Raw genomic sequence first — 23,887 nt, 5'->3', positions numbered from 1 at the left:
CTGAACGAAATCAAGCAAAGTACCTAATTGCAATTTTTTTATGTACGTTAATTCAATTGCACATTTTAATCCCGCCCAAACCTATTTGTTAGGGTCCAAACTACACCGTCAATGGACTTAAATTGCTCATTGCAAACCTTCAAATTTCAATTCGATTATGACATATCTTGCATTCTGCCTCTTATGACTGGAGAGCTAATTTCTTGTGTTTTCTCGTGTCATTTCTCGTGTTATTTCTCGTGTCATTTCTCGTGTTATTTCTCGTGTCATTTCTCGTGTCATTTCTCGTGTCATTTCTCGTGTCATTTCTCGTGTCATTTCTCGTGTCATTTCTCGTGTTATTTCTCGTGTTGTGTCGCGTGTCTGGCCCGCAGCAGTAGAGGCAGTGTCCGATGGCCGCTGGTCCTTGAAGGCGTCACCGCATCAGACCGCTCCAGGAGGACGCGCGCGCCCATGGATCTACGCGCGCGCCCCGCCCCGCCTCCTCGCGCTGGAGCTCCGCTATCTTTAGCCGCGCCAGCTCCGGGATTAGACCGCCTCACGGTGCGCAGTGTGGCACGGACAGCTCCGCGGTGCTGCCCCTCGACTCAGCTCGGCTCGGCTCTCTGCTCCCAACGCCGTTTCCCCAGCGACAGACACGTCCAGAACCAGAACCAGAACACGCACACGCGCACGAGCAGTAATGGGGGAATGACAACAGGCTCGATCCACGGCGCGCCACCCCCGACAGAACCAGGATGCTGCTGCTCTCCAACCCGCGATGGGCTCGTGCCGGCCGGGCCTCACTGCTGCTGCTGGCCGCGGCGCTGCTCCATGTCACCTCAGCAAGTCTCAAAGGTAAATACAAAGCTGTGACGCGCTGTTTAACGCGCAGAGTTTGGGGGACATTTGGCTGCGCAGCGCTCTGTGTTATAATCCCCAGAGGTTGTTTGTATTTGTTCTTATTTTTGTTTGGCTGTCAGGATCATTGACAGGTTTTGCAACTTAAAGGAGGCGTTTTAAGCAGATGGAGAGGCAGGAAAATAAGAAGTGAAAGGTGAAATAGACTACAAGAATACAGTGTCCTTTTCTTGTGGAACTGTCTCAATTAGTGTTTTGCAGGCTATTGTTAAAATATGTTTTATTTTATTTAAACTTTGCTAAGACTGTACATCTAGGCCTATATGGGACTGATCTCACAATTGGCACAAATAAATCCATTGGTTTCGGTAATGATGAGAAAGTAGGACCATTTAAAAACTAATTATAATAATAATCTCATCGTTTTAAAAATGTTACATAGATTAAAACAGGAAGCTGAAACTCAATAGTCCGAAAAGGTCAGCTAGATTTGTCAATGCCATGGAATGAATGGTGATAAATAAATGAATAAATTATCCAAATCAAATTAGTGTGATACCCTATAGTTCTTAATTATTTTCAGATTAATGGCTATGGTTTTGAATCCCAACAGGCCTCATTGATATACAAAAGTAAATTGAGGGCAATCTAATTCATGACCGTTTGATGACATCCCTTTTTGCAATTAACTGTGACATTTTCCATGGCTGGTTGTGTCCCACGTTGGCAGAGCGTGGTGCGTCTGTGAGAGGAGTGTTCTGAGTGGTCTAGGGCCGCTGACGTGTGGACGCAGATTATGAGCTCCTACATGGCAGCAGAGGCGCACAGCTGGGGTCTCATGCGTGATTCTCAGAGACGAGGGCGAGATAACAACTTGAGCGTTTGTGTTCTGGATGGGATTTAGGGTAGTTGTCCCCCCACAGACCCAATGTGAATGCACGTAAGAAGGGGGTTCATCTGCAAGCCACAGTCTGTAAGTGTGTGTGCAACAGGCACGATGGAAACAGTAGTTGTGACGTATTAAACCAGAGTTGATTTTTCTTCTTGTCATTTGGAATGTGCCAACACAGCACAGCACGTTTGACAAATATTCCGAATTTGCTTGATACTTTGAGAAGCAGAGCATATTTATGAAAAGTACAAGAAGCAAATGGTGTAGTCTTGTGTTAACAGTCTCTTTTGAGGTTTGGCTGTTTCTGGTTCAGTCCTATTTAAATCTAGGTTAACACCTGGTTGTGACCTGATCTAGTCCTTAATGATGTCTTTCATCTCATTTTTGCCTCATTCAGTCAAATATTAAGCCTATATTTGTATTTAACACACTTTTTCTTATCTTGTGAATAATATCATAACAGCATCAACGACTTATATTTTTGGAATCAGTTGTTTTATTTTGTTTTCAAGATGGTATTGTATCTTTATTTTCCCACAGGCCTACATCAGTCAGTGTTTTTATCGATGAAGCCCTTAATGTCTATAACTAAATAATCATATACAGCCCTGAATCTAATTTATTTAGATGAAAAATGATGAATATTATTTATTGCAGTGCAAATGATTTACTGGTCATATGGTCCAAATGTAAAAATGTTGAAATGTATATATTTAGCTCTGTGTTGAGGCTGGCAGAGCAGGTTTTGTTATGTGTGATGAAGTCTGTTCATGGTTCCACTGCTGAAAACAGCTTGTGAGTTACAACATGTTCAGAGGCACCACTCAAGCTATTGTTCACATATGTTGTGTTACACTACATTGTAACTCAAAATAACACATTTCACTCCCTTGAGTAGAAGACGAAGCCAGTGTTAAAGTGAACATAATGGCGTTGTTATAATACCTAGTTTCCATTTGGCGTTTGTCCTGTTTAATACTGGAGTTTGTAAATGGACAAATCCAATCTTACAATTTTAAAAATCTAGTTCCAAATGCAGGACTATTCCTAAAAAATATTTTCGTATTGTCCATACCCATTTTTATTTGGAGCTGATACTGATATTGTTCAATGCAGTATGCTATGTCATATCAAAGTTCATAAATGAACAGAGCCAGTGGCAGCTTAGAAAATATATTTGTCAAATATCGGCTAAACTTTCAATATCGGACCAATACTAATGTATGGGCGGAAAAATCTCATTCTTATCCATAGACGTTTCATACCTTTTTATCGTTTTTTTATTCTACTTTCATTGCATTTACTTTGATTTAGTATTGCAATAGTTTGATATTTTCGTTACATACGCCATTTCTTTTAACAGGCTTATTCAACCCAATTTATCTCAAATACAGCAACATTTAAATCACAACAATGCAGGACAAATTCAAGTTTTCTTATCATATCATCTCAGTAATAAAGTAGTTTGTCATCTTCCAGGCAAACAACCAATTTGCGTAGTAGCAGTATGACTATGTCCTCATGTACCTAAATCAAATTCCTCGACAGTATTCTTGTGTATTCTCAATTGCCCTCCCAGCCCGTCTGCTTGTGCTGCCACGTTGAAACGCTGCGTGTGTCATTCACAAAACCCACATAGTATCACTGCGATCATTATTCCGAGAGCCCGTCGTCGTGGCCTTTTCCCCTCCATTAAACGTCATCCGCTCTGTCTCCCTCCCGTAGAGGAAAAATGGCCCGAGCATTTTCCAATCACCTCTTATACCCTGCGGCAGAATTAGTCATCTGTGAGCGAGGGGAGGCAAAATGTGCCACGATGCAGCTCGAACACGGACGGAAGGACGCCACAGAGTCACTGCACCGGGGTTACTGGCAATTATTTGTATCTAGCGGCTAAAAGGCTCTTTCTTTCTTCACTGCAAGAGCTTTTTAATCCAATAACGGCTCTGCTATCAAGTTAGTGGGGGCAATGGCTGCGCTGAAACGTGAGGAGGAAATGCCGCGTTGCCATGGTGAGGTGAACAGAACAAGGAAATGATCAGTCGTGACATCTGGACGGGAATGAGAAATTAACGAAGAAAATCCCAGAGGGCGCGATTGCCGTGGGCTGGTAAATAATATCAGGAAACAAATGGAGGTGTCGTCACAAATCAATAGTGATGCTGCCTGGAACCAGAAGATGTGGCCTTTTTTGTTCTAAAGTGTTTCCAATATCAGTAATATCTGTAAATATTTGATGCTGAGCTCCAATCTGTACAAATGCTGCTGTCGCAATACTGGAATGGCAATACTAAAAATAGGTTATTTTTGTTTTGGTCACAAAATGTTTCCTCTCACATTTGGTTTATTATTAAATATGATAAAGCTCAGGATCTTTCTAAAAATGTTCAGAAAAAGTCAAATTTTGTCCTTTTTAATGTGTGTTTTAATTGATACTCATTCAAAATAATATCTAGTTTGGAGACTGGTTTATAGTATTGATAAGATCTGATTGAGGAGGAGGAGGAGGAGGGACTCTAAAGTTTAGATATATACATGTGTACATTCACAATATTATTGTTACTGTGATATGTTGTTCACCTCTTTACAGAGGTTGTTTAGTGCTCTTTGGAATGTTGCCTTGAAAATGTGTCTCCCACATCCTAAAGTTCACTCTCAAAAGCCATAAAGTTAACCCTCTATCACAACTTTATTTACTTATTTACCTTCATTTTTACTCTTCCTCCCCCTTATTAAGTGTTACAAAACATCCACAATAGTTATTTCAGTAATTAATGAAGTAATATAAAGTGTGCATGGTGATATGCAAAAGAGTGATTAGACTATTCTTGTGCTTTCTTAAGATAGGACATAATATGGCAGTTACTTGCACTTTTCATCTTGTACTTGCCAACTGCTGTATTCACAAAGCTTTTAAAGAGGTGCAGTTTAAGCCTGACAGATGGTTGTGGTTTTAAATGGCTCTGTTGGACCAATGATGTGGTCACTAAAGCACCAGGATGTACAGTTGCTTGTGGAAACCATAGTATGTGTGCATCGGATATTGATCTGCTCCTTGTGGAATGAAGCCATCAACCAAAGGAAGAAGGATTACCTTTGTGGCCATTGTTTTCCTAAAGACACAGTACAGTATACTTCATATTGACGCATGACATATGAATGGATCCTGGACGACTGAAAGAGTCCACAGATGTTCTTTTCATTCTGCCACCTGCTTTTCTTCATTCAAATCTGTAATGTTCCACTGTAACACATTAACTAATCAATTACAGATGTTTTCAATCATGATAATAAATATACTTAAGATTAGAGTTACAATTTTATCACAAACAAATATGTGAACTTTGAGCGTTTCTTCACCGATGCATTGTCCTCAAACCATTTGCGTTTGTACCATTGTCTCTGTCTTTTGTTGCTGCAGGTCGTGCTGTTCCAAGCTAATGATAATGCCACAGTAATTATCGGGTGTGTAATGGCTCCTGCATCACAGTGTGACACCACGAGTCACTGGAGCACAACAGACGCCGATAAGGACAAGGAAAAACACTGCCTTCTAACACTTCCTCTTTCACATAAGGTGCACTCTGCTGTTGGTGTGACATCATGGTCCGTTTACGTCAATCCGTCCAGATTCCCATGGAAAACGCCCCCCACTCTCCCCCAATGTTGCAAACTAAACCTCTTATCTTGTTGATTTAGAGGTTTGGGAACTCTGCATGATGTTTTGAGTTTATTATAACGGCTTTATTCTTCACACCAGTCAGAGCGAATAACTTCTCACATCCATCATAACACTTTCTTTCATTACGTATATATTTTTTACATTTCTATTACTCCTTTCGCAGTTTCTTTCCTTTTTATACCCTTCTTTCGCTGCGTCATTCAACGTCCCTTTGACATCTGACATAACCTGACAGCTTTATTTCAACAACTTTTTCTGCTGTCCCGTTTAGGCCATCAGATTATTACTTTTTGCTTCCAATCGAGCCGTCTACTATCATTAAATAGCTTCAGACACATCAGGCGGCCCACCCAAATTCAGAGGGCTAAAAGCGACCCTGGTACAAAGTAGGTCAGAGCCAGCTTAAATTCTCATGCGCCATATTTGTTGTATTGTTTATTTAATTATTTGTTGTTGTTGTGGTGGTGGTGTCTCTGGCAGCGTCACTTGTAATGAAAATGTCTTGTTTTTCTTTGTTATTGTCTCATCACATTTAATCTAGTGCAATTAATTGATAAATAGCCAGAGCAATTAAATCCACCAAAAATAATATGGTTAATCCTGGCTAGGGATGTCACGATATTACATTTTAGTGTCATGATTTATCGATTGTTCTTGATTATTTAAAGCCTTAAATTTTTTTCCTAATTTTCTCTCTTTCCAATACATTGCTGTTCCAATAGTGTGTGACCAGCTTTATGAAATCAAACTCTCGGAATGCAAAGGTTATTGAGTGTTTATATTGTGATTAAAAACGGAAACATAAAAACTCTATATAATATTTCGGTGTCACTTTCTGGAGAATGGATTGAATTTAAAGTGCGTATGACATCTTTTTTTTTCTAATGTTGACTTTATTTGGTGTGTTTATGTCTGTTGTAAATATAAATAACTCCATTCTATCCAAAGTTTATGCATAATTTACACAACATTTTCACCCTATAAATATTAATGCGACTAAATAAAAGCGCCGTCAAAAAGTGTTACATTAGATATAGGTTTTGGCCCTGTGGTCGTTTGGTAATGTCTTAGTGTGTCATTAATTACAAATGGGAAGTCAAATTATAAACCTACATTTTAGTTCAATGAGTCGTCCAACCTGTCAAACGCACTTTAGATGACGTAATTCGCCTGTTAAAATGTTCCTGATTATAAGTTGTTTTCAAAATGTTTCAAAATTAAAAAGCAATAAAAAGGCAAGACAAGACCAATTAGGTCCAATGATTCTGATTTTTGATTGTGTATAATCACCATCATCGAAAAACTAAATCTGAATCTTTGCATCCTTAATCCTGGCTCATATGTAAACAAATGAAGAAGTTTAATAATCACACTAAGACTCTGGGCTGGTACTTCCGCTGCTTCCACTTGGTTTGGAGTGGCTCACTTCCTGTCGGCTCGAGCCAAACAGGAAGCTCATGCAGTGGAAAAACAAACGCGGCGTCAAACATCGTCCTCTTCCTCCTCCATGAAAAGCTCCACTTCCAGAGCTGGATCTTGTGCAGTGTTCAGAGAAGAGCATGAGCGAGTTGTTGATTTAGATTGTGAATAAGCCACTTTAATTTATTCCTCCATGGCGTGTGTGTGCGCGATGTGTGTGTGCGCGATGTGTGTGTGCGCAATGTGTGTGTGTGTGCGATGTGTGTGTGTGTGCGCGATGTGTATGTGTGTGTGCGATGTGTGTGTGTGTGTGTGTGCGCGATGTGTGTGTGTGCGCGATGTGTGTGTGCGCAATGTGTGTCTGTGCGATGTGTGTCTGTGCGATGTGTGTGTGCGATGTGTGTGTGTGCGCGATGTGTGTCTGTGCGATGTGTGTATGTGTCTGTGCGATGTGTGTATGTGTGTGTGCGCGATGTGTGTGTGCGCGATGTGTGTGTGCGCGATGTGTGTGTGCGCGATGTGTGTGTGCGCGATGTGTGTGTGCGCGATGTGTGTGTGTGTGTGTGTGCGATGTGTGTGTGCAATGTGCGATGTGAGAACGCCCCTGTGACGCCTCTCCGCCCGCACAGCCCTGGCAACAGCAGCAGCGTGTGGTGAAGAAAGTCATTTTCACCCCGGCGATGTTCTTGAGTTGATTGTCACGCCTCTGGGGAAAAAAAAACAAACTAAAATTGCATTCTTTTAGTCATAAAGGTCAACGTTTGTGTCTTTTTTTTGCTTCTTCTTTGTTGTGGTGTATTTGTTAAGAGTCATTAGCATTGGCAGCGTGTGGGAGGTATCTGTTGCTTCAGTGACTCGACGTTCAGTTCAGTGCCTTTTGATTTTTATCTTGTACTATAAGGGCTGCTCTATCGTGGTAAAAAATCATAACCACGATCACGAATTATAAAACGACCACTTCTTCTATCATGTCAAAATTAACCTGTACAGACCTGAAACCTGTTATTGGCGATGTTTTTTTGACACTTTAGTTTAAAAGCCTCTGTAGATTAGTTGTAGACATTCTGAACTGAAGTTAATTCATGTATTTTCAGTTACTTAATCAATCAACTAATCGTGTGTATAGTCGACTATAAAAAATAAAATTGCCAAATCGTAATCGTTGAGTGGACTAAACAGACTCTGTAACACAAACTAAAAGACGTTTTTTGTTTTTTTTGTCACAAAGAAGACAACATTATCATATAAAAATGTCAAAAAAGAATAAACAATTTCAGATTCATAAATATCCTCTCATTGGAAGCCAAATTCAGTCACCATATTTTAACCTTTTATTTGGTTAAAAATCTAATAGGTCTCAATGTGCTGAACTACTTCTAAACTAATAAAATAATTGTCTGTTGGAGCACTAGAATCCTAAAATAATTGAAAGCACAATTTTGAATTTGATTAAATGCACAGTAGTCTCTTTCTTTCTTGTATTTTTTTGTTTTGTTTGTATTTTTGCAACTGTATCAGTGTTTTCTAATGCTGCCAGACTCATTTTACATTCATACATTTGCCTTATATTCAGCTACTTCTCATGTTTGCACCTTTCCTCTAACTCCTAACGAGGTATCAAGTGACAATTTATAAAATCCTTCTCGGCCAAATAACCGAAGTCAGACATTTTCATCTTTCATATTCTCATAGTTTTGGCTTTGCATGGTTGATATGGTTAAGTTATGCACAAAATATGACTCTATTCCAATTTCCAATGATTCAGCACTGAGTGTAACTAAAACGTGGGATTCTGGGCTGCAATTTACTCCAATTAAGCTTTTTTTTTTTGTCAACCAACCAAGTTCTATTTTATCTGAAAAGGTTCCCAGAGTATTGCTCCCGACAGATCGGCGATTGGACGAAACAGGAATCTGAAACACGTGTGCATTTGATCTCCATGTGCAGGTTTAAAGCGGGGACAGAAACGCACGTGAATGAAATGTCAATCCACACGCGACTCATTGCCATCAACACAAAATCTTCCTGTCTGTTACTATTTTTGGCATTGAACCTTCACTGTAAATTGACAAAGACAAAGCGAGGGAAAAGCACAAGACGTACGTTGACGACGGTGGTAAAAGGAGAAAGCACGTGCTGGGTATAAATAGACGAAGTAGAGAGAAATGAGAACTGTAATTGAACAGGTAAATCTTGACGGGTGTGATAGTGTCTTAACTCTTAACTCCCGCAGTGATAGTTTAACACAACGCCTCAAGTTGATGAACAGCCAGTCATTTGTTGTTGTGTGTTATTTCATCAGTATGGAATTTAACTGACAGGTCCTTGTTTTCAGGCCGAATCCTAATTTTGAGGTGGGCAATATATCAACATTTGCATAATATCTTGACTGTGTGTTTTTTTTTAAACATGCAACATCTTTACATGGAGTATTTTGCGTATTAAAAATATCACAAAAGAGCGGATGGAAAAATAATATATTGAAAATGACGATATTTCTGCGCTTTTGTGGTTTTACGTATGTCGGATAATCAAGCCTCTTTCCAAATTGTTTACCAACATGTTTCAACCCATTTCTGTTGGATTGATATAATATTGTTTGACTATTGCTATCGGGAAAGATCGTTTTTTTGTCACTGTCGCCCTGGTTGTGGCGTGGCCCTTGTGATAATCTGTTAATCGAGAGAGATGTGCGAGTGAATGACATCACGGTATCCAGTGCCTCAACTGCTAAAAACCCTAGAGACTCTCGACAAAAAGAAAAAAAAGTGTTCTCCAACCCAATTTGAGCGGCGCGTAGCATAATTGCGCCTGTTGGACGTGTGTGTGTGACGTTGCTGGTGTAAATTGTCCGACAGATTCTTATTGAAAACTGTTCCAGCACATAGACTGCTTTGGTGTAAGAAATATGGCTGAACCTGTCACAATAATTATGATTGATTTATCGTTCAATAAATTATAAACGGAACAATTATTTTTGGGTGCCAATATTTAGCGCTGCATGACCTTTTTTTAAGTGAGAAACATTATTTTTTTTGTAGTATGATTACATTTACACATTAGAGGGTTGACTCGAACTATTATACATTTAGAAAGGTGTGTGCGTGTGCGTGCGCGTGTGCGTGCGCGTGTGCGTGCGCGTGTGCGTGCGCGTGTGCGTGCGCGTGTGCGTGCGCGAGCGCGCGCGTGCGCGCGTGTGTGCACACACATACTCATTACAGGATTTAATTATAGTCGAGATTGAGATTCAATACTTTCTAATCAATTATTAATGGTCTTCAGTCGTTTAAGTCGAGAGAGCCAGAGCCAGTTCTCTGTCAGTAAAAGCTTGTGGTTTGGAGCAGAATACACACTTTGAAAGAGTACGTACATTTGTCTATAGTTTGGTTATAAATTGCAATCACAAAAAGCCTGTCTGTTTTTTTGGGGGGGTAAGTGTATTACACATCGTCTTTTAAGGATAAACTCAATTCCTAAATACATAATTGATCTTCTGTACAAAAAGTAGGGAGCATTTTTGTGTTGCACAGTGCAAATAATCTCACAGAACATCACTGTAAAACTCTGTAAAATGACCGTAAAAGGATTGCAGTCAAACACTTTGCTGCTCGCCCTGTGCCGCCTCCCGGGAGCTAAAAGGCCGCTTGTTCGCCCTCTGTGCTGTTCACCTGAAGCTCCTGCTGCGCTCTGCTGGTCTTATTATCCTCTCGGCGAGTCTGTGCCGTTACCGCCGCCGTGCCCTGACCCACTTCCTCTCTGTCCCGGTGTGCGCCGCTTCTAAATACTGTCTGCGTTTCTCTGCCCGGGCGTCGATAATCGGGTCAAGTGCCGATTTAACCTGACCGTGCCACATGTCGTCGATGAGAGGTTTCTACAATTGGCTGAAATGTAACAGAACTAGAGCTGGGAAATGTATAGAAATATCGACATTTAGATAATATTGTGAGTGTTATTTTCATGATGTGCGACATTTGAATATCGATTATTGTTTATGGTAAAAGATGCTACAAAAAGAGCTGCTTAAATAATAAAATGTACAAAGTAAATGTTATGTTGGAGGCTTTAAGTGTGTATAGTGATATTTCTGCACTTTTGTGATTCATTTGACAGATATGTCACATTTGTCTGATAATTAAACATCAACTAATGCATTCAATGACATGTTTTAACACATTTCTGCTGGATTGACTTAATTTTGTCTAACTATTGTTATCAGGATACTACAAGGCAGCTAGACCTAATACCAATTTCTCATTCCAAGCTGCTGAACCTAAAACCACCGTACTTTGAATTCTGAGCCATTTGTTTTGAATACAAATGAGTTAATTATTGTAATGTAAAGTCTGTCATTTGAAACCATTTTTAACCGGTTTGCTGGGGGAAAAAAAATCCAATTTAAGTAACTAATTCACGCAGGCAATAAGTTTCCAGTTTGGAGTGACCTGAACAAACTTTTGAAGCAGAAAAGGCGCACAAATGACCACTATAGCAAAAGCCACAGTGCCAGACACAATTAAAGGCCTTTATTGACCAATTCTTTTCTAATTGGGCTCATAAATGTTTTAGTGAACGATGTGCCACGGCATCTGTTAGACAAAAACAGTGTCTTTTCTCAAAACAGAGGATTTAAAAATCTCATTGGACTGCTGATCGTCATAAGAATTTCGCATTTTACGAACCTAAAACTGCGATCTGTGTCGAGATTAATCTTTGTTGTTACTTGGTGCTTAATTTCGCTTATAGATTTGAGTATTTCCTCACGTCAAATGAAAGTCCAACCAACCATTATTGTGAATAGAAAGCGTGGCCACTTTTGTACAACTTCCTACTTCATGTAATTCTAAGTAAAAAGGCAGAATGCATATTTACATGTGGTTTCCTTTGCCTTAGCTGCTCCCAGATGCCCTTCCCGTCTAGACTGTGCCAAAGCGGGTCGACACTTTTGCAAGTCTGGCTCCTCGGAGTGCGGCCCCTGTCTTTACCCCCTGGAGGAGAGCGACGATGGGCTCTGTGTGACTCGGAGAAGACGCCATCCAAAAGCTGAAAAAGGTAAAATAAAAGAAAAAATAGATGTATATGTTGTTTGTGGATACATTCATTTTGGACAAGCAATGAGCACAAAGACAGCCCAAAACGGACAATGGACAGTCAATGCGCTCCACAGTCACGATCCAAGTACAACATGAACCCAGCAGTGGCAGTTATCGCGCAAACGTGACAAAATACAAAGTTTCCCGTTCGAGGCGCCGCCACCCAGGCCTGATGCTAAAAGCAAACTGCACAGCACACAGTTTTATAGTTTTCATTTGTAGGTCCTTTGTTTTTGTCCTGGTTGAAGCTCTTTAACATGTTGTTGTCTAAAGGCTTACTGTATTTTCAGTCGCAGTATAAGTCGCACCAGCCAAAAAATGCATAATAGAGAAGAAAAAACATATACAAGTTGCACTGGAGTATGAAATGCGGTTGCAAGTGTGAAAATAACAAATAATATCACATAAGTCGCTCCGGAGTATAAGTATATTAGTATAAATATAAGTACAAGTCGCACCCCGGCCAAAACTATGAAAAAAGGTGCAATGGTATTTATTGATGCTGTTGTTATTATTAACCCATAATCATACTTCTCATGTATTAGTGTAAGATAATGATTAATATTAGTTGATCATAAGACATTGCATGTTATTTGCCTCACACTCAGGAAATGTAAGTTTCTCACACGTGGGCTTTAATGACAGAGGATAAACTTGCCCGGAGGAGCTGTTTGGTTAGGTTATGTCACAGTATTTGTCAAGTATTAAATGGTGTTTGCTTGCACTAAAAAGCTCAAGTAGGCACTTCTCTGTAAACGTCCCTTTTCCCAACACTAGTTTACACACTTTATGATGGCAGGCCTGCAATAAAATATATTATTTACAACAGTAGCCTTGTTCCCACTGGTTTGAGGGGTCTTCAGCGGCTCTCTCTCTCTCTCTCTCTCTCTCTCTCTCTCTCTCTCTCTCTCTCTCTCTCTCTCTCTCTCTCTCTCTCTCTCTCTCTGTCTCTCTCTGTCTCTCTCTGTCTCTCTCTGTGTGTGTGTGTGCTCTTTACTGCACATCCACTTTTTTTCTTTTCAATCCACCCCCACACAGACAAGTACACGAACGCCTTTAATCACTTTCATGACATGTCCTCGGTCCCGATTTGTCTCTGTACAGCCATGAGAGCGCCAATCCTAATTTCACTTACCGAAAACAAACAAATTCTCCATATTTCTTACTCATGTTCATTTTACGGCTGTTGTGGCTCTGTATTTCCGCGTAACTTTGCGTATTTGTTCCATCGTCGATCCTCTTCCGCGCCCCGTCTTTGCACAGAACTGCTTATGCATGTTTGTGTCTGCAGTTTTGATAATTGAAATGACTGTAGTTTGAACTTGGCACGAGACGCTGACCTGAGGAAGCAAACATGAGAAGGCAGCTGAGGGTGGTGCAAAGCGGCGGCGGCGGGGAGTTTGGGTCAGCTCGCTAAGCTCCGTAAGCCGTTACATAAAGCGTGTTCAGCAGCACGTCATACTCAAAAACGGGATTAATTCTCCTCTGATGGCGCGCACAAGTCATGATGGAGGAAAAGGAAAACACATTTATTCATATTTTATCTGTGATGCTTTATTTAGTGGAGAGGTTAGGTTATGTGTCCATGGTGGAAAAACAGAAAGGATGAAAGTCGTTGAGCATACATCGCGGCATTTATCGCACATGCTAAAAGTAATTCATCTGTGTTGTTATAGAGACTCATAATGGCTTCCTTATATAATTGGCCGCAGTGTACATGCGTGTGATAATTAGGGATCTTTATTCACTTTGCAATATAATGTCGCATTAGTCGGTTTTGAGCTTCACTTCATTGGATGTATAATGAGGAAAATGTATGAAACTGCTTGTGTTTTCACTCACGTGGTACAGTGGCATAAGAATTAACTCTCTAGGGCCAAGTTGGGGCCAAATTAGGGCAAAATTAGGGCAAAACTAGGGCCAAATTGGGGCCAAACTAGGACAAATTTGAACGCACCCTTAGTTGGTTCTCTTTGACGCTCATTGCAAGGTTTAAGGTATATCACATTCATACATTCATTCATTCATTCATTCATTCATTCATTCATTCTCTACCGCTTGTTCCCGTTCGGGGTCGTGGGTGACTGGAGCCTATCCCAGTGACTTTGGGCCTGAGGCGGGGTACTCCCTGGACAGGGGCTAGCTCGTCACAGGGTATCACGTACAGTTCTTTGAAAATGTTTTAGTATGACTGCCACTACAACACTTCTTACCGACAGCTTTTCTTTACTGCACTTTAAAGGCCACAGTAAATGTCTTCCAAAGCCGTATCAGTCATCTATCATCAGTTTGCTGTGACGGATTAAAGTTGGTTACTCAAAACAGAACCAATTATGTAAAACATTTAAAGAGTGCCTTGTCCAGTAGTTAAAACAATATTAAAATCACCCTCTAATTGACAGTGAATGCTTTTATAAGACAGGGTGTTTTACTTGTTTTATGTTCCCACACATCCACGTTTGTTATACAACCCTCATCACTCCTAAACTTTACAGTATACAGGTCAGTCTTAACCTTGAGAGGAACATGCTACTATTTGCCATTGAGGTGTGTGCTCACATTGGTAAACACACGATGCCTCGGGGCAGTGTTCTTTGTTCTCAGCCAATACAAACCTGTGGTAGATGGACACGAACGGAACTGTGTATTTACTACGGACTCTAGGACAGACCTGACGACCTATACAGTGGCAACAATGGTCACTCCAATTGCTATGTCGTGTTTCAAGACAGTAGACTGACGGGAGCCCCAAAATGATCTTATTTATAATTTCTTGTCATATACTGATGGTCCTTTTATGTCAGGGGGCAAAGCAGTCGGACGGTGACTTCACACTGGATGCTCGTCCTGTCACAACAATATATATTTCCAAATGGCTCTAAGCTCATGACTAGTCACACAATCCCACACCAGCAAATGCGACTTGACTGAGAGTGAACAGGTCACCGGTACTAGTGTTCTCACCATGTTAATTCCATTTTGAAACTAAGAAAAAGGCTCGATGCTCAATACCTTGCCATACATAAATTACATGTATTTTCAAACATAACATTATAGTAGTTTCTTTATGTTACCATGTGGTTTTATTTTGTTTCTGATAAAGATCAAGAGCATGCCCAAACTCTTCAGGAGTGACCGATATAATTTGTTGTCAGTACAGATTCTTCAAATGAGTGTCGATCTAGTTTCAATAGCAGAATTAATATTTATTATTATCTGGGTGTCCATTTTTTTTACTTTCCTACCTGTTATACAATCTCTTACCAAAGGTGATCATTTGGACACCTACATGATGCTGCCATAATTAAAATCTTACATTGTTGCCTTTTGCTATGTAAACAAAAATGCTGCCTTTTTGTATATTTATCAGACATAGACATTATCTCACATTAATAAATAGTAGCCAAAGAGTCATTTGAAACTGTATTACTTCAGCAACATTCAGTGAATTGACAAAGTGGGATGCAGGTGGAACTGTTCTAAGCAATAAAATACTATTGACTCAAGGCAGTCCAGGTTGAGATGAATACTTGCTGACTGATCTGACTCAACATCTGATAAACAGCAACTTTACCAAGTATCGATTCAGACGTCAATTATTCACTAAAAGAAACTGTAAAAAATGTACGTTTTATGACTATTACAAAAGCTCACTCAATGTAGTTTATTATTTTCTGCTGTTTCTTGCTATTTTGTCTGTCAATGTGTGGGACAAAAATAATATGAGCCAGAAGCCATTGTGTTTTTGCCATTGTCCACTAGAGGGCAGTGATATGACTGTGGAGAACCACTGCCAGAAGATTCACATTCACATGTAGGTGCAGTAGTTTCTGTAATGATCCGAGCACTAATGGTTCAATGCACGGCTAGGCCATCAAATACAGGTCCTTTGAGGCGTTTGTCCTGACACTGACTCTTTTTATTATAAAATAATTTGGGTGTGTGTGCTAAAATATGGTGATACAATATTGATATTGTGGGATGCTATGTAAAACGGGAGTATTTCATATTAAGTTTGTGTAGCTAGTGGTTGAACAAATAAATACTGTGTGATCGCAGAATATCATTTGCAATATATATCGATCTTGTGTCTGTGAATCCCAGCCCAGTATATGTTGGTTGTAGGAGAGAGAGTTGATGGGAATGATTGGGTTTAGTGAGACGGTGGTCCAGTTGTGTGGCTCCCCTTTGAGCTGTTTGTTGGTGGCAGCTCGTTCCCCTCCGGGCAAATCTCCAGATGTCATGGTTCATTATCATGGACATGACAAGACGCAGGACAAAGGAGGACACAACACGATTAGCCACTCTGCGTCAAAGTGCACACATACTCACAAGTGCTGCTATTTCTAATGTGTGAAAAGGTGCTATCGACAGTTTACCCCCTTGATTTTCAACTCCAGTGTGCCTTGAGGTGTTGCCAGGTGCGAAATCACATTCAGTTTGAGTTAAACAGAATTACACAATGGAGTTAATTTAATAATGTACCGGTACCATTTGAGTGGCCTGACTGAGCAAACTTCTGTGCCAAAAAAGACAGCAAAACAATCAATATTGCCAAAATAGTTACTAAAAGAAGAAGGCACTGGTTTACCCCATCTCATTTTAAGGTGTTGTGTATGAAGGTGAAATGCTTATTATGTTTACTTATACAAAATCACTGTGTTCCTCTTATCGATTGATACTAAAATAAAATTATTAAATATTTCTGATTGCTTAAAATTAAACCCAATTAGATGACCTCTCCCCTTTTCAAATGAGTTGTGAAATAGATATAGTAAAACACATTTTTTTGTTTTTTAAATGATAAATAGAACATGGAACAGAAACAGGACACACAGAAAGAGAGAGAGAGAGAGAGAGAGAGAGACATTTCACATAGTCCTAAATATGGCGCAATTGTCCCTTTTGTCAGATTCATCCATTAAAAAAAAATAAGTCGGAATGTAATTATTTTTATTTAGCTAATGTACATTTTATATATCTGTCCAGTTCTTGATCTTGTTTTTTTTGTAATGGCCTTTTCCCCTGCTCCCAATTAAGACTAGAGTCTGCTCCAAAGATATCCATTTATTCTGTCCATTGCAGGGGTTTTAGGCCCAAATACACAGTTCTTAAGTCGTTCTTAGTCATTTATTATTGATACTAATTAATAATGTATGCATTCATAATACACATATATAAACGCATATTATTCAGTCATAGCCATAACCATCGACCACACTCACACACACAAACTTATTCTGCATCCATTCAAGAGTTTATACCAAACACGGCTGAATCTGACATTGCTAACTGCAGTACCTAACTTGGTCCTGGCGGCTCTTCTGAAGTTTGCGCCCACCTACAATGTGCAGATGGTGTGCCCCGCCTCCACAGACACCTGCCATGGAGCACATTTAATGGTCGAGGGGGGTAAGAGGACAACAACACAGCCAAAGTGCTGGCGCGTCATATCAAACATATTAGCACAGCCAGATGGCCAGCCTTCTGCAGCCCAGTGACACTGTAAGCACTGACATTATGTGGGTCTTATTACTTACTCTTTAATTGTAAAAGAAAAGGCTTCAGAAGTAGAAACCTGGAAAATCTTTTTAAAATCAAGGTCTGTCAACTTCAATGTCAAAGTACTTTTCACTCTTTTGTTTAGGGTGCTAAGCGACTCTACATTTCACACAGTACTAGGCTTGATCTTTGCATTATGTTGTTTTTTTGTTGTTTCATTCACCTGAGAGGACCATAAAATGATGGCATTATAGTTTTTATTGTGGTGCAGAAAAGTGTGTTTACAATATTGAGTGTACAACATATCTGACAGAAACAGCACTTTGATCATCATCCATTAGCAATAAGTTGGACACTTTTGTCAGAACAGGTTTGCCAGATTTTCAGACAGCAACAGGTAGCAACCAAGCCAAGAAACTAAAAAATCGCCCCCAGTCCTTCAAAAATAGACAATTAAATACAATAAGCAACTTGTTAATCAGAATCAGAAAAGGTTTTGAGTAATTCACAAACTAGAAACCTGCTTTGGCGACAAGGTGCAACATAAAACAATTAATAATATATGAAGCATGATCAAAACATAGATGTAATGTAGTTGATATAAAGTAACGGCTTAAAAGAATAAATTATTTGTTTAAAAGCCTGTATTTCAGTCACTGAACATGGACCTGAAAAAAGGTTAAAAATCACCTCTTTTATGACGTGAAAGTGACACTCAGTATAATCCCCCAGAAAAGCTCTCAAATTAGCCAGTGATTTCCCCAAAAAATCAGCCCAAAGTTGCTCAAAAGAAACAGGTTTGGCTGATAGCTAGGACCCCCGCTGTGAGTGCCGCCCCCCCATGGCCACACACACACACACACACACACAAACCATGCCCCCCCCCCACATCGTCCTGGAGAACTGCAGCGGGCTGAAGGAATGCAGTGGTCTGTCTGGACTATGGGGCTTTTAAACAGCACATTTGTTTAGTCTAGGCCTTTTTACCAGCTCACAAACAATCAACACACGCGGACACACTCCTTGTCCATCATTTCAGGGACAGCTCTGTGAAGAAAACACATTTGTGGACTCCACAGGCCATACGGGGCGATGCAAATGTGAAACAATGGTCAACAAGTGGCAGAAAATGCTAAAAGCCACACACTTGCTTAAACACTTTGTCATATGCTCAATTTGTCAAATCTCTCAATCTGTGAATGGCAAAAAATACATTTAGACTCACTGATTTAGACCTTTTCCCCAGAAATATTCCCCTGCTCAGTCTTCTACTACTTTAAAATGCTTCCATTAGAATATTCAAAATTCTGTGATGGAGGCAACTTGGGGCAAAATGTAACAGTGTTAAACTGACATCAGATTCAGAAGATTTTTTTGTCTTTTTATAACAAAAACAAGTGACAATTTTGTATTTCCAGGGTAGAAATGTCATGTTAATTTGTATTTCTATTACATTTGCAGGAAAATCTGGCCTCAAAATGGTATTTGAGAGTTACAAAAAATGTAATCTGTGGTAAAGTATGTTATAATCTCCTATTATTATATAAACAAATAATATAAATTACAATTGTTACTGTCTTTAAGCCAGGCTCTGATATCACATGTGTCTGAGTGGTTTCCATTTGCTAAAAAATCCTTGAATATTCATTGTTTTTGGAGTGCCTTGTGTTAATCCCAGGTTCACCTTTAAAATCACATTGTTCCACTTCACTCTTGCCTCCAGTTGCCTCCATTCCGATAAAAGCTAATATATATATTGATGAATTGAACTCTGTGTTTATTTGTAATTAAATTGTACTGTAGGCTTGATCATTTGCCTCATCTTTTCTTTCTTGAAGTTTACCCTGACCTTGATGAAGAGATCGACTTCCTGCACTCGGTCATTGAAAAACAGCAAGCTTCAGAAGTCAGAACGGGAAAGAAACAATCCAACCATTTTGGTGAGCTCAAAGTGTGTGAACCGTTTGTACGTTTGTGATGAGGCCATTATAAACAATCTGTCCTGTTTTCCAGCTGCTATCTCATTCCAGTCAGATATCAGGACAACACAACCACATCCTCCACCTGCGCTCAAAGAGGAAACCTTACATGAGCAAACCACTGTACCTCCCACCACCAAACCCACCACCAAACCCAACACCGGGCCCACCGGTGTGGGCGGCCGACTCGGGCCAATCGTGAGTCCGACTTCCAACAAAGACACACTTCTTGTCGGTGAGTGCATTTGTTTTTTTCTTCCCCTTTTCATTCTCTTGAGGTTCCAGAAGTTATATTATGTCACCCTTGTCTGAAATTGTTTTTCAGACTTCCTATAAGTGATCTGTTCTGTTCTTCTGTATCTACCTCTGTATCTACCTGCGTTGCACCAATTAAATTTCCCCATGTGGGACAATAAAGGATTATCTTATCTTAGCTTTGTGTAGGTCTGTCACAATCATTCATCATTACTATAGCGACTTATTGTTCAATAATTGAAAGATGGGAAAATATTTTTAGGGTATGTATTGTGTGTACATTTTCTCTGCCCATGTTCATTTATTGTATTGGTATAAGATTTGAGATGTAGGGAGTTGAATAAGTAACTTCTTGGACTAATTATTTACTATTTAAGTACTGAACTGTTTCATTCAGCTTTTCATTGTACATTTGTTGAATATTGTACATTTATTAAGGTGTTTTTTGGGATTCTCCTGCTTTAAGGCTTTTGTATTAGAGGCTTAATGTGGTTTCAATATGATATTTTATTGTGATATTTTTCTCTTCCAAATGTGTTTCCATGACAGGCCTAAGTCTGTGTGCCTACTGCTGTTACATGAAGTGTGTTTGTTTGCTCTAGTGGACAAACAAAGCGGATTTTGTTCATCGTAGTCATTCATTTGACTGTGCAGACTCTAAACACTGAGAACTTTGTATATCCAGACAGTGGAATTATTAAATAAAAATGTCAAAAATGATATTCCTCAATACCACATAATTTAATCATGAATTTAAAAAGTCTCAATATACAGTAGAAAATAATCACTGACTAGACGACTACTCAAATAATCATTAGTTGCAGCCCTACTCTAGTGTGTAATATTGCTACTTGAATAGTGAAAGGAATAATCTGATGTTTAAAGGCTAAAACCAACATATTTTGTTTGTCTTTTTGCAGTCATGGTCTCCGTGTGTGTGATAGCAGGGACTGTGGCTGTGATTCTGGCAGCTGTCTGCTCTGTAAAGTAAGTACCACTTTGTTGTTGTGGTTTTTATGTCTTTTTATGTGTTCATTTGTTTATACCAGACATCAATGGGCTGTGGTAACACGCACACTCAGTTTTAAAGTGTTAAAAGATGATTAAAATTGTATGTAAACTGCAAATTAATCTGATTTCTTTATGATCCTGATCCCTTTGATTACGTACAGTCGTTTTTGTCATTTAATTCATCTTAAAGGTCCAGATATCAGGTCTTGGTGTACGTACTCATCATTAGCCGTTTGTAAAAGACTGTGTGGTGCCCCCTGCAGGTTACGGAGGGACTCACGCTTGACTCAGAAGGTGGACTATCCTGCATTCGGAGGCGCTACAGTCGCCCCTATGACAGCCAATGGAACCTCTGTAAGCAAACATCTCACATAATTCCTTTAAATACTGTACTAAATGGGTTTGTTCTCTTAAAAATATGGAAAATTATCGTGAGAGTGAACTAAACCTGTTTCTGTCTGCAGCCTCTTGATCATACTCTGGCCCAAAACGCTCAGATGTTCCACTATCAGCATCAGAAACAGCAGATGCTCTCAATGGGAAAGTTAGTATTTGACATTTTGGCCCTTTCTTGTCTTATTTAAACTCCTCTCTCTAATCACACTGCCTTGAATGAGCTTAAAACTTACATGTGATCTGTGTCTGTTGTTTTCAAAGACATAAGCCTGAACCGAAAGCTGTTGACACTGATGTTACGTCTGATGAGGAAGAAATGGGAGGCGACTTCACAGTGTACGAATGTCCTGGACTGGCCCCGGTAAAGACCCTTTAGACTACATTAAGACCTGAAAATGTCCAGGTTTAGACCTAGTTTGGTCTTTATTAAGAGGTTTTTAATTTTTCTTAGTTTCTTGGTTTGTAATTTTTGTGAGAAACGCATTCTCAGACTCAAAAATTGTGTTGTTTCTTGTTTTATTAAGCTGTATTACACTCTATCACGCTATTTTAAATCCACGTTGGTCCAAATATTGGGTCTCATCCTGACTTCCATTTCTGCTCTTGGATGTTTTCTTCAACTTCTTACAAATTAATTTGTGTAGTACAGTTAAGAAGTGGGCAAAACAATATTGATATATTGATAATATTGCAAATGTTGTTTTGAAGATCTGCAAAATTTTACCATGGAGTATACAGTTTATTATATGTGGTATATCAATGTTCCTAAAAATTACCCACAAAAGTGCAGAAATATCATGGTTTCACGTTTGTCTAATAATAAACCCTCAACTAAAATGATTAAGGACTCATTTTAATGGATGGATGGATAGATAGATATTGTCTGAATATTGTTATAAAGATACTTTATCAATATTACCCAGATACAGTATGCACATTACATTTTATTGTCAAATTAAGCAACATTTTAACCTTCAGTGCTTTTCTGGATAAAAAACTGTAAATAGGTGCTTTTTTTTTAAAGTAATTTGTTTGTCTCCTTTTATTTTTTGTTTGTTCCTATTTTAGATTGTAGCAGTGGTCCATATTTTGTCATGTCATGTTTTATACTTGCTTGTGTTTATACCAGTGTTTTTGTTTGCTTGTCTCTCCCCGGCAGACTGGAGAAATGGAGGTGAAAAACCCTTTATTCGACGACTCGACTCTACCGTACCAGGGCGCTCATAAGTGAATGCCACACGGACCCACACGGACAGAGGCTCATGGGACGACACCACGTGATTTGACACTGCATGCACGATAATCAACATTGTGGCGGAGCTGGCATACGCTGATTCCTGAATGTTTCCTCTCTCCCTTTACTGTCCGCTTTTATAAATCCACTTATGTATATTTGGTAGCTTGTTAATTTATTTCACTCTCTCTCGTCGATTTTAAAGGTGTTTTATCTTTCTATGAATGGCGACTTTTCCACTACAACAAAAATACCCTTATTTTTGCAGCTACTTCCAAAGAATGTGTAACAAAAACCTACATAAGCTGAGAAAACCGGTGTACTCCTTATATTTTCCTCATGCATTTCTGGCACTGCTCTTCTGACAGAATCCCAGCAACATCCCACAGATAAACACAACACTTTCTTTCTTTTTTTCTTCTGTATGCATAATAATGGTATGTGGATATTCTTTCTAAAGCAAGCTTGATGATGTCTGTTGCATGGTTTGACTGTACAGTGTTTGGAACAATGCTTCTGCCTCCATATCTTGTAATGTTGCTGGAGGAATGTAAAGTGAACTCTAAGCACTTTTAATGCCAGATATCAGTCTTTATGGTGAAGGTGTAGCCAGTAAAACATCTTGTACAATGTTTCCTTTCTCTGCCCCGTTCGCCTCTCCATCCAAAGCTGACCTAGTGCTGCAGAATGCACATACAAAAAGAGTGAAAGCATTCACTTTTGATAAATATTTGTACATGCACACTGGAAGGACTGGAAATAAAACTTTTTACCACGTATCAAACTCGATGAAGATGTGTCCTTATTTTCTGATTTAAGTTTCTTGCACAATAGATACACTTTGCATTACATTTTCAAATAATTATACATTTGCCATAACTAGATATTGTGAAATTTAGCTGATGATAGTGGTACATAAATATTGACCAATTTCTATTATTTTAGTTGTGTTTGTTTCTTATCAATGCAAGTTCGTAACACTTTTGGGAGCAAAATAAAAATATCCGATCATGAGAACGTTTAAATAATAATAAACAGTAATAATAATGATACAATAAAACAAAGAAGAAGAAAAAATAAGCAGAACATTATATTAATCATTTAAAAGAGCATTAGAAAAACAAAGGAGGAAATAAATACATGAGGCAGCGATAAAGGATGAAGTGAAAGCGAGAAAGAAGATGGATTGAAATATGATTGAGAAGATGGAGAGAAAATATGAAAATGACATGTGGACACAAATTCAAAAGCGAGAAAGGAGAAGATGGAGGGAAAAAAAGAGAAGATTAAGTGAAAGAAAGTAGGAAAGGTAACCTAAGAATGATTGCAGTTGCTAATACAATTACACGTTTATATTCCAGTATTTCCAACATTCCTCTTGAGTATTTGAAAGATGAAAAATGTCTACAGATGCACTCGTACCTTTTAAAATGTACTTTTCTCCCACCCATTTAAATAAAACTCTTAGAACATAAAGAAATTGTTATATTTTATTATAGTTTATTCTCCCCCACTTTAGTCTCTAACTTTCTAAACTTTCTAAGTATGGATACAGGGGCCAAATAAATAACTCGAGCAAAAGTAGCA

General features: G+C 39.1%; 1 protein-coding gene across 1 annotated transcript; it reads left to right on the top strand.

Annotated features, from left to right (window-relative positions):
- Positions 1-644: 644 nt before the first annotated feature.
- npdc1a (neural proliferation, differentiation and control, 1a) lies at positions 645-23,089 on the top strand. Its single transcript, XM_072455311.1, has 9 exons — positions 645-837; positions 11,724-11,882; positions 19,264-19,365; positions 19,439-19,639; positions 20,580-20,646; positions 20,934-21,024; positions 21,135-21,214; positions 21,328-21,427; positions 22,226-23,089. The coding sequence occupies exons 1-9, from the start codon at positions 738-740 to the stop codon at positions 22,295-22,297; spliced, it is 972 nt and encodes a 323-aa protein (XP_072311412.1). The 5' UTR covers positions 645-737; the 3' UTR covers positions 22,298-23,089.
- The last annotated feature ends 798 nt before the right edge of the window (positions 23,090-23,887 follow it).

Source organism: Eucyclogobius newberryi, unplaced genomic scaffold (genome assembly GCF_026437365.1).
Source record: "Eucyclogobius newberryi isolate DKJ021-1_F unplaced genomic scaffold, fEucNew1.0.hap1 SCAF_2, whole genome shotgun sequence".
NCBI classification, from domain to species: domain Eukaryota; kingdom Metazoa; phylum Chordata; class Actinopteri; order Gobiiformes; family Gobiidae; genus Eucyclogobius; species Eucyclogobius newberryi.
This window is presented reverse-complemented; position numbering and strand designations above follow the sequence as displayed.